This window comes from Phalacrocorax carbo, chromosome 9 (assembly GCF_963921805.1).
Source record: "Phalacrocorax carbo chromosome 9, bPhaCar2.1, whole genome shotgun sequence".
NCBI classification, from domain to species: domain Eukaryota; kingdom Metazoa; phylum Chordata; class Aves; order Suliformes; family Phalacrocoracidae; genus Phalacrocorax; species Phalacrocorax carbo.
The window spans coordinates 1,892,263-1,904,576 of NC_087521.1; the positions used below are offsets into that span (position 1 = coordinate 1,892,263).

Here is a 12,314-nt window from a genome sequence, read left to right on the forward strand (position 1 = left end):
TGGAACACAGCACCTCAGTTAAATGCCACACTACAATTACAAAATGCTGTTATGAGTTATTGTACTGCTTTTGGCTGGGATAGAGTTAATTTTCTCCGTAGTAGCTAATATGGGGCTATAGTTTGGACCTGTGCTGGAAAGAGTGTTGATAATAATTCCATTGCTGCTGAGCAGTGCTTACACAGAGTCAAGGCCTTTTCTGCCTCTCCCCCTGCCCACCATCGAGGAAGCTGGGAGGGGGCACAGCCGGGACAGCTGACCCCAGCTGACCCAAGGGATGTCCCACACCATATGGTGTCATGCTCAGCATATAGAGCTGGGGGGAAGAAGGAGGGGGGGACATTGGGAGTGACGGTGTTTCCCTTCCCAAGTCACCGTTATGCGTGACGGAGCCCTGCTTTCCTGGGGAGGGCTGAGCACCCGCCTGCCCGTGGGAAGGAGGGAATGAGTTCCTTGTTTTGCTTTGCTTGTGTGCGCGGCTTTTGCTTTACCTGTTAAACTGTCTTTATCTCAACCCATGAGTTTTCTTCCTTTACTCTTCCAATTCTCTCCCCCGTCCCACTGGGGCGGGGAGTGAGCAAGCAGCGGTGTGGGGCTTAGTTGCTGGCTGGGGTTAAACCACAACAGCTATCAAGGCTTTCCAGGCTGCAAATGACATGTAGGCTGTCCTTTGGGAACTTTGGCTATATTTCACTAAAAGACAGAATCACTGCAGTTATTCTGGGGTTCGAACCGGAAACAGGAAAATCAGAAATACTATGCAAGCCCTGTTTGATCTTTCAGAGACTAACAGAGACTGTGTTTCTAAAAGTCTCAGAAAGAACAATCCTTTCCTCTATCCACCCTGTCTTTGCCCATGTTTTAGTGAAATATAAGCAGCAGTTAGCGTTATGTGGTGCTGTGTGCACTATAATTTATGTGACACAAGAAAGACTGCGCTGCCTCACTGAGTAGATATCTCAAGTGCATGCAGACCTGCACACTCATCTCCTCACCAGAGAGCCCTTAAGTGTCCTCTACCCTGGTTATGCCTTACAGGCAGAAAGACTCAAGACCCTTTCTCCACCATGTCCAGTGACTGATGCAGCATCTTTGGTATCACAGTGTGGTTATCCTGCAAAACTTTTCTATTTGTGTGGGGTTACATCCACTCTTTAGGGTCATATTGCCTTGTAAGAGGTAGGCAACAAACTACAGCAGAAAGAAGGGCAGATTGCTGGTGCCATAGTGTAGGCTGTAATCAACCAGAATTATACAATATCATTTCTTTTAAAGGAAACAGTGGCTGCAGATATTGTGGCATGTCTCCATGACTTTTCTTTAGGGTACTGGGTATCTTGGATACTCTAAATGGCCTACAATGAATGGCTGAACTCTCTTTTCTTTGGGAGAAAATATAAAACATACAGACTCAAGCAAAACCATCTCCTTCTTTGTTCTTTAGGAAACAGAGACATTTTCTCAGCTGTCCCTTCTGAAATCTCAGGATCATTTTATCCAAAAACCAGCACAAGCCTCCACTAGTTGCTGAAGGCAAGAGGAAAGAAGCAAGTCTGTTGTTCGCTACTGTTGCCCAAGTAGTGATCTGTATATAATAAGATATTGCTTAAGATTATTATAGTTTGTAATAGGAAAAGTCTCTGAAGATCTAAGATCTTAATCCTTGCCAATGAAGGTGCAGATGGGAGTGCCGCAAGGAATATGGATTCATTACACAGGTCGATATAAGACTTCCTGAAGCGTGATGACAGTCAGACACTCATGCCACTATTAGGAGGCTAAGACTGCCTTCAGCATATTTTTCTCATTAGGTTGTGATGCAGCTGAGGACCTTGTGCAGCTTGCTCCAGGCTGTTTCATTTTATCCTGCTTATTTATTTAAAAGTTATTCATAGGTAGCAAGACCACCTGTCTGGGGACATCCTAATTATGGATTATGAAGTGTACTTGCTTTTGGTTGCGGTTTAAGAATAATGGAAGGAACAGTAAAAAGCAAATAAGTCTGTATTTAACTGTTGTCAAAGTTAAATAGAATGGAAGTGCTCCTACTTACATACCGAATATACATATATATGTGAGCGTGTGTGTATAAAATTACCTAGAAAATAAAAAACAAACCCAAATTAAGTCCAGACTCAAACCAGGTGAGGACTCACACTTTGTTTATGAGGGTAGCATACCACTGGAGTGATTCATCATTCAGGTTTTTATTACACGTCATGTAAAAAGTTCAAGATTGCTGGACTTGGTGCATTTTTTTAGCATTTCCAATAGAATGACCTCTATAATATAGCCCTTTCTTTACCATCTGTATAATGCAAGACATTTAAAAATCCTACCACTAAAGCTTTATCCAATTAACAGCACTGCATATCATGTTTAGATAGTTGCAAAATGCATTGAATTCTTCCAAAATGTGATAGAAATTTTATTGTCATGAACTGAATGATTATGCTAGTTTGGATTTCATTATGAAGAAAGGAGAAATTCACAGAATTCCCTTCCTTGCCTTTGCGATAGGCCTCTCTCTTTTTGCTGTATTTGGCGCATTGTTTTTGCCACTCAGGTCTGTCTAACTTTCTATCCTACTTGAGGCTGGTAGTTCCACAACTCTGCAATTAACACAAAACACTCCTTATAGGAGTCATCTGCTGTAATCTTCAATCAACACTGCAGCAAACATTTTCCTTGCCTTTAGTGGATTTTATGCAGAGAGTTATCATTCAAATTGCATATTGACACATGTGATATAATCAGATAACAAGATACTACTTCTCATTTCATTTATTGTATAACAATGAGCAGCTTCTCCTTTGGACTGACATGGAAAGGGAATAAATAACTGAAGACTATTAAATTCTGAAAGAATAGACAAAATAGGTTTGGCATCTGAGCACAGCAGGACAAGATTGTTCTAAAAGGCCTGTGACAAATCATCATGAAGCTGAGAAATAGCACTCACTGTCTGAGCGGGTACAAATCAGAAGCTATGTGCTGAAACTTTGGCCATTGCTAGGGGCAGGACACTGGATTAGCGAGAGTAACGGTCTAATTTACTATGATAAATCCTTTATAATGTCTTGTGAAAGTGCTATTCTTGGATTTGTTTCCTTCACGGACAGAATGGTAACAGGTGCTCAAATACAATGGTGAATACCTTAATCAATGTAAAGTAGATTTTGATGGCAAGTCTCATTTCCAGATGGCAAAACTGTTCTGTTTCATTTGGTGATTTTCAAAGTCAGAGTGACATTGTGCAAAAGAAGGGAGTGTGCTTTTCTAACATGCTGCAATTGATAAAAAAAATTATACTCTCTGTATGTTTCATATCACATCCCAGCATCTTCTGTAAATACAACTAAGAAAACTTGTTCTATAACGATTACATACAGTTTACAGAACTATTCATATAGGCTAGTATGCACAAATCCAAACTTTCTCGTAACAGTAGAAATCCCCACCTACAGCAGATTGTGTCTACACAAATATGTGTATTGTACATGCATTTTTGAAGCTGCAGACATGCTTTGCATAAGAAGTCCATGTACTTTTAAGTACATCTTTATATTCTCTGCTCATTTTGCCAGTCTGATAAACAGAGTATCTTCTTTACTACCTCAATTTCCTGACTCTCTTCATTGAGTTTTACGGAACAGAATGAGCAGCACAGTCTGGATATCAGTTGGAGGGTTTCTGCTGTATAGTGACAGCAGCAGGCATAGAATCCAGTAAGCAGATGCATGACATTGCAGTTGACATGCCACTTGATTTCATTAATTTGAAGAGAGAGCTTGCAGGATGGCAGAATACCAAAATAGGAACACCTTCTGGATTCATGAAAAATTCTGATTATCGAAGCTAGTTTGTGGAAAATTGTTATGAGCACTTGATTACTGAGCTGTCTTTGAACTGAAGATACACAGGACCTTAAGAGCTTGAACAAGAAAATGATGCAAGCCTCATTAGAATAGACATCAGCCATGTAGAAGATATTTCCTTTCTGTCTCTCAAAAGAAATAGCTACAGCACAGTCAAGACCAAAGAATTCTTTATGTTTTAAGTGCCATTTTTTGAAGTACCCTAAATTACAGTGTTATTTTCTCTTTCAAATAGAAATAATCTGTTAATTTACTTCTGTTGATCCTATTGTTGTGCTTCACTGTCATTAATTATAAATCTGTCAGCCTTTTCTCTGGTACAACCCTTAACAACAGCAGTTTGATACATGTAATTGAACTGCTCAGTTTTATAATTTAATTTAGAAAACAAATAACAACAAATGGTGATCTGCATCACCCACCACTCTGCAGTGAAATGAGTGATCGCTGTAAAATTGAACTGGAACATTTAGTTAGGACTGGGTTATCAAGCCACTGTCACAGTTCAAAATCCATAGTTCATTACTAACCTCCAGGACCATTTCTACCCAGTTCTTTGCCAGAGTAGTGTCATTCATTCAAATTAACCTCATTACCTGACAGTCATTTCCAGTCCTTGTTGTTCATTGCCATACACAGCTGTTACAGTTGGATGACTAACAGAAACACTTGTGATTTTGGTACTCTTCTATGCATCAGCCCAGGCTTTTATAAACCCAGGTCTTCTGGAAACCTGTGCTTGCAAAATTTGTGCACGCAAACCATCACAGTTAGCACCTTAAACCTGAGTGCTTTACAGATAAACCGGACACAGACACAGAAAGATATGCATGCACCATAACGCACCAGATGCATGCAGAAGCGTCTATAGTGAGTACAAAACCAGAGCTGGATCACCTTTCTTGCCTGTTTTACTTTATTTGAAAACATCTCAAGTATTTCACTTATATGCTAAAATAATTACCCCTTCAGACATGATTCTTCACAGATTCAGAGAAGCTACAGTTTCCCGGACACATAGTGAAAACTGAAGTGCTAACAGTGATCCTACACCAATCACACTGTAGACCAAAGTAGACCAGCTGCTCCTCTAAACCACAGCGGTTGACTGTAAACTTCAAAAGGCTACATGCCATCTGTAGGCACCCTCAGTTTCGCACATGTGGGCTATGCCCACACAAACTAGGAACAGTGGTCTGTGCCAGTGTTTTTGTCTTACGAGGTCTCTTTTCTGCTAAACAGATCTCCCAGGAGAAGAAAAGATTTAACTAAGGTACAAGGACCTGCTAGAAGTTCACCTTGTATGCAAAGATCCCAATCAAGCTTCTAGTTCTATTTCAGAAAAAAAAAGACGAAACACCTCCAAAACAAAAAGAATTTACCGAAGTAAAACTTTCACCAAAAACCCAAGAGACTGTACTCATTGTACTCAGAGAGAGATCTCATCAAGCTCAGTGACATTTCTGTTTCAGGAGAGATGGGATATGGATTTGATCCTTTCTGATTAACTCTCCTTTTTCTTCTTGTGCTCATTCAGTTGAGGTGACAGATTTCAAAACGAAGAGGTGAATGCAGCTAGGCATAAAGACAAAGTCTATCACCCACTTCTCACCCCATGGCCAAGAGGAATATTTGGCATATTAGTAATTTGCAAGATGCAGAATAGTGAATGGATGCCACATCAGGATTAGCCAACTAAAACCCAACTTCTGCAGAATGTAATATTGAATGTAATTTTATGAATGTGTTTCAAAGTAATTCAATGAATGTAATTCAATGAAGGAATATTTGAAAATAATAGGAATTCTGTGTTTTGACTAGTATGGTTTTCTAAAGCTGAAGAAGATATGATTTTGATGATGTATGTAGGAACATATGGGCACTCTTCTGAAACTGTATTTGTTTCAAAATTCTCCAGTGTATTTCATCATGTTCTCATAATGTTTCTTCCTTCTACCTTCTGTGGTATTTCTCTGCATCACTTTGAACAGATGCAGTATGTTTTCCCTAAGAATATAGGCCAGCTTGTGAGGAAAGCTGGAATAACTGCAGTAGCTTCTGGCTTGTTCAACATGACTATGGAAGTTTTGCCTATCTGATAGCAACATAAAAGAATCTGTCTCTGTTACTTTTTGCTGCTCCTTTAGTTGATGCTGCTGCAAATAAGAACACTACTTTGCAGACTATTTTTTTCAAGTCACATTTATAAACTCAAAGAGACTTTGATTAGAGAGCTTCAACTATTTTGCTGAAGATACCATGAGATCTGCCTAATGCTTTCAACTTTTTCTCTGCATTTGGGTGATACCGTATTTTACTCCACTGTCTTCATGAACAGTTTCAGAAGACTCCCACTCGTATATATGCCAGAATGACAAAAGACCAGAGAGGTCAGAAAAAGAGATAGCCATGGGAGCGCAACAGGAAAATGTCTCATGTTGTAGAAGCCAGGTGCTTACGTACTACAGAGCGCTTGCCTACATGAAGGTATCACATTGTTGATGGTTAGGTCCTGTATTGCATTCATGCCTGCAACTTGTGTACATTCATCTGCAAGCATTTGCTTGTGAATTGTAGAGATTTTTTTCATCGGTGCCGGAAGAACAGGATCAAAGCTTTGATAACAGTTGTCTTCAGGTGCTGTGCCATTGTACTAACCCGTGGGCACTTTATCCACTCTAAATCCAGGCTAGTGTGTGTCCACTGAATGTAAGAAGCCTAAGAACAGCTAGTTTCCATTAATTAATAAATTATCCCTGTCTATTTCACTGGCTGAGGACAACGAACCTCACCGCAATACTTACCAGAGACCCATTACTTTTTCCAAGAAGTTGGATGGGATTTCACGGGTAAAGATAATAGCTTCTATTTTATTTTCCTTCTTATGAAGGAAGTGAATCTATAAGGATTCATTGAAACATTTTCACTTTTGGAGTGGAAAATATTCAACAGTTGTAGTTGGGTTTGGGTTGAAATAATATGACTGAAGATTACACCACACAATACAATAATCAGTGCCAAAGACATTGCTCATCAGTAATGATGACAGTGCATTGGTGAGTCTGAAGGGTAAACATAATTCTGCAGTTACTTTTTTCAGAGAACTCATGAAATATGAAAACAGGCTTGTACTGACACAACTGAAAGTAAAATATTACGACTGATGTAATTGGTGCCAGTTGCTTATATAAAGCAAATGGTGACATGGTATTGTTATAATGAAATTTCTTACCTTTTTATTTTACTTTAGCTTCAATGATAAGTAGAGTAAATTTTAAATAAATTTTAAGTGAATTTTAAGTAAATTCATCCCATCTGTAAACTGGTGTAGCTGCTATTGAACTACAATATGGATGTCTCTATGACAAGTAGAAATGTAGTCCCTAAAGGCAATGCCTCAAAATGACAGTTTCCTCTGTAAAGCTGCACCTTTTACAGAATTGTAACTTAGTCACTTGGAAAAATGTCTGTCTCTAGAAGAGAAACTACTTGGAAGCCACAGGTCAGAGACAATATAAAATAATTCTTTTAAAATTCCCTGTCATCAGCTATGTCTTAAATAAAATAGCTATTCTTTAGAAAATGTAAACATTTTTGTTTACTAAGGCATTATACAAATTCTTCAAGAGTAAAGTACAGTTTATTAGGAATAAGCGAAGAGAAGGAACAGAAAGACCAGCAAGTCAAGTTTTTGTTAGTCAATGGAAGGAATTAGAACTTCATTTGTCTCTACAATACTGGACTATATTCCTTTGAGCACAAAGGTTTTTTTAGTGTAAGAAAATGCCCATTGCATTTTCTCCTGCTCTGTAAGCAGATGCATTTTCTTATTGCTCATGCTTTGGGCAGCAAGGCTTTATTCTAAGGGTTGTTTTTGTTGAGTCTTGCTCCAGCACTGCTTAGAGGAGCCCACAGGCTCATTTAATGTGTTCTCTAGATTTAGGCTATTAGCAATGATATGTAAATGGACTTATATGAGGTATTCCAGGTTGATCACCTGCTGGTAGATTCCAGCTTCTAAGCGACTTCTGATAAAGCAGAGAGTCTGTATCATGTTCTTCACATTATCTAACATGTTTTAAAGATTGTAGGTTTTTTGGGATGTGTAGAGTATAGTGTAAGATTCTAATGGGTTGGTCTCTGTAGTCAATTTAATGAGGAAAACCTAGATTTATGACTACCTGGCTTCAGCATGAACAACTAGTTGCTGAACAAGAACAAGTCTTTTGAAGACTAAGGATATGGCAGATTGATTCAGGAATGAGCACAGAAACTTGTTTTCCAGTATGCAAAGTGAACATTAAGCTATAACTCAACCCTCAAACCTTTTGTTATAAAAACAGGCCCATTAACTTCAGTGAGGATCCTCACATGACTGAAGTTTTCAGGTACTAGCCTTCAATAGGTTTTTCATTACTTTTCTGCCTATTTTTAATTCCTACAAGAATCAAACTATAGAAACTGTTTGCTAATGGAGAAAATGACAGGTGGTTTACTCTCCCTCTATTATCACTCCTGCCCCTTTGGCCTGTCTATGATAGGAGGTAAGTTCTGTAAATTAATCTATATTATTAAGCCATCCCCCTAAATAAAACCTAGCATATAATTGTACATGTATTTTGGAAAAAAAGCATAGTGGATAGTTTAGAGGTTTCAAAAGCATTCCAATTAGCCTGCTTTAGAGATGATCAGCATGGTAATGGAAAAACAAGTATGCATGTATGACTGAAGAGTCATAGCAGTGACTCCCCTGGAGTTGTACTCTGCAACTACCTTCAAGCAGGTTTCTTCCTACTTTGCTCGATTTTTAAAAGGGAAAAGCCTTGATGAATAATGATGTTTGCTGCTACTGACAAGTAATGTAAATATTCTTGGCATTAATAAAATTTTAATTCTATCAATGTTGCGGAGCCATGTATGTCTACAGTGCACTGGTGCATAAGAACTCAGCTGACAAGGCAGTGTTATTTAATAGACAGAATAAAACACCATTTGCTTCTCTATGGCAACCATTGGTAGAATCTGTGCTCCTAGCTCTGTACTGACAGACAACTAGCTGAGCCTGCCTGTGAGCATGCATGTGCCTCAATGTCCCAAGTGTTTTAAAAACAGTGCTCACCAATCTGGCAGGCCTGTCTCCGCAGTGTTCTGGAAGCTCTGTGTCCCTTCTTCTTTAAAAACATCTGGCTTCCTGAGGGTAAAGGAAGCAGAAGGGGTATAATAAGGAGCCAGGGAAGGCGAGAGGCTCCTGGGGTGAAAGGGATGCTCTGTGCCCAGCTGTGGCCCCCTTGCTGGCTCTGGATATTCAAAATTATCATGGGAAATGCTTCCTCTCTGCAAGGCCAGCCAACGGGAGAGACAAGGAGTACATGGGAACCCCTTTCTGTTTATAGTTTGGATAGGCTTCTCACAAGGATGAAGACTGAAGTTATGGAAGGGTTTAGGCTCAGCTGGGCATGCCAACAATCTGTAGTTCATCTTTCCTTGCAGATTCTATGGAGAAACTTCTTTACTCTTGACTACCAGACAAAGCAAAATGAAGTGGTAAACACCTTGACATTTTGGAAGGACGATCACAGATGATGGGAAAATATTTGGAGATGGGCCCTGTTGAAACGTCTTTACTCACACTCTAGCTCATTCAGGAAATGGGTCTCAAAGCATATTAAATGTCAACTTCTTGACTACAAGGGGAAAAGGGGGGTATTTATCCTAATTTTATATCTCCATAGTCAATAAAGATGCCACTTCATTCATGAGAAGCTTCATATCCAGCTACAGTGCTCCAAGAGGCGGGATTAGAAAAAATGACCAAACCTGAGAAAGTTACTGCTATCAGACCTTATTTAAAACAATAAATGTTTTGCTATCAATTCCTGTTTTGTGAAGATAGCATTTCTTTTTATATATACTTCTTCCAAGTCAGTTACACTGGGAAGAAATAACTTTTAGATAGTGTCCTTTGTAACAGAAATATTAAATACACTGAAATCTATGTTTTTATACTCTTAAATGTAGGATATCTAAATGTAAAATGTGAAAAAAATCTTAATTTGACATGAAGATTTATATATGTCTCTTTTAAAAGAAATAAAATAAGATGTTCAGGATTGAAATGGACCAGGTCATGAATTGTCACAACGCAGCTCTTCAGCCCTTTTTCTTTTCAGCTGGCTAGACAACAACCTCACTCCCCAGCCCTCAGCCCAGGCTCAGTTGATCCTGCACACAGCAGCTGCAGTCTATTCTTTCAAAGATCACTTCTGGGCACACACAGATCCTGTCTGACTGAGGAATCTCAGCAGACTGCACCACTGTGCCTGCACTATTGTTATACACATGCATATGGACACTGCTAACATGAAATCTAAAATTTGCTTTATCACCTTGTAAATCTATGCCTGGTTTCTCTTCATGAGTCATCACAGAAAGGGTCTGTCAGATCAGATGTGTACTAATGTTGTTTGGAAGTAATGGAAAAATACTAAAACTATTCAGATTATATGTCCATTTATTTCTGCTAGTTTTCCCAAGATAGCCATTTCCTGAAATGGTTTCAGTCCCTCATTTGTTCATTGCCAGTGAACAAAGTCAGTCTTTGTTTCTCTAAATAGGGCCACTGTGTCAGGAAGTGACATACAAAACACGTTGAGATTTCACATGTGATCCCAGCTTCTGGTTTACTCATCAATTACAGACAGCAGTCTCAAAATCAAGAACTTTTTCAGCAAGGTGCTGAACTCTAAGAGTACTCTCAGTCTCACAACGTTCTTCTCCAAAAAGGCAGACTGAAACTACAGATGTTTCTAAATGACACAATGAATTACACAGAGTTAAGGAAATCAAAAGCATACTTTTAGAGATTTCCAGAAAGTTTCCAATTCATTTGAGTATCACATATTAAAACAGCGAGAGCTCTGACTGGCATTCTGTCTTTATAGATCACTGTTGCTGTGTTATTGTGTGGTACTGGTCTTCTGAATTTGTGCTTCTACTACATATTGTACATTAGTATAACATGAAAATTAAACTAATTCTCTGAAGTAAGAGTTAAGAGATTATTTGTGACCAGGAGAAATAATTTTGATAATTTTGTCTGACTTGGTATTTAATATAGTCTGGGAACCTCCCTGAGCTTGCTTCTGTTTCAACTGTAGAGCACATTAAATAAATATCCAATCCTGCGTTGAAATCAATATATATCAAAGCATCTGATAGTTTCCTAATGAGAATTACTTTCACTGTTAAATTATGCTTTATTTACAGTCTGAAGTAGTCTAACTTTAATATCTAGCCATTGCTCTGAAATAGAAACTTTATTCAAAGTTTATTCCCCATGTGGCTCAGTATTACTGGAATGTAATCAAGTCATCTTGTAAGAATATCTTTGTTGAACTAACAGCCTGAGTTCTGATACTGTTGGAGTATATGGTCCATCTTTCATCCACTTAAAAAACTTAATGGTCCTCCTCGGAATTCTATACAATATACTGTTGTCTTATTGTCTTGGGAATAAAAAGGTAAGGTCAGAAATAACCTCCTAATTCTGCAGGAGACTTAGTTCTTTATGCATATGCAGACTATTCACTGTGATTCTCAAATCTTCTCCTAAATCTTTACTTCCCAGGATATAATCCTCCATCTCGTAAAGTTTACTTATATTCTTTAGTCCTATATATCTCACTTCATACTTGGCTGTATTAATAATATTCTAACAACCAGTTTTCTAAGTTTTTCATATCACTGACACAGTGACCTATCTTCAACATTCACCACTTCTTTGACCTTTCTGTATCTACTGCCTTTATTAGTTTTCATTATTTTCTTCTGGGGTATTAATAGTAAAATATCAATCCTCAAAAATTTCTCAGTGACTTGGGAACCCAAATTCCTATATATGATCTAGATATTAAGGAGTTTGAAAGACATTTAAGTGAATGATATTTTGGCTCCTAGAGGCTGAAGTTCTCTTGTAAACAGAACTTATGTCTCCAAGTATTTTTAAAATGTTAAGATATGCCTCAAAAGTAAACTAGAGTAGATTTTATTTCCCTCCAACAAATAAAGTTACAGATTCCCTCTGCTTTCAAATATAGAAGGATTTTGATAGTATTCTGTCCTCTTTATTATTTGCTGTTTTGTGTCATGTTCTACTACTGGGCTGTGATTCTATAAACGCTAAGTGAGGAAGAAGTCCATGCTTGTGTTGAGGACAATTATGAGAATGACACACTGTTGTGCATTAGTTTTGCACCTGTCACCTCTACAGTAAGAAATTTTATTACCTGTCACACTACGTAGCTTCCTAGTGGTACAGAAGGTCCCTTGGGACTTGCACTGCCCTGTTTCACAAGTTCTTTTTTCACCTCTGTTTTGGCTTATATGTTTCTTTGTGTTTTCTGAGTATGTGCATTAGATGAGGTGTCTTGTCACATA

The 12,314-nt window shown here is 38.3% G+C and overlaps 1 protein-coding gene across 12 annotated transcripts in view; it reads right to left on the bottom strand.

Moving 5' to 3' along the window:
* Positions 1–12,314, bottom strand: part of GPHN (gephyrin) — a 306,435-nt gene that overhangs the window by 12,243 nt on the left and 281,878 nt on the right. The window contains exon 20 of one of the 12 annotated variants that reach the window (XM_064460111.1): positions 8,979–9,069. The exons of the other annotated variants lie outside the window; for them this stretch is intronic. Coding sequence (XP_064316181.1) covers positions 8,994–9,069 — 76 coding nt within the window. The 3' untranslated portion in view covers positions 8,979–8,993. Of the gene's footprint in view, positions 1–8,978; positions 9,070–12,314 lie in introns of those variants that run through there. 12 annotated transcript variants of the gene reach the window in all.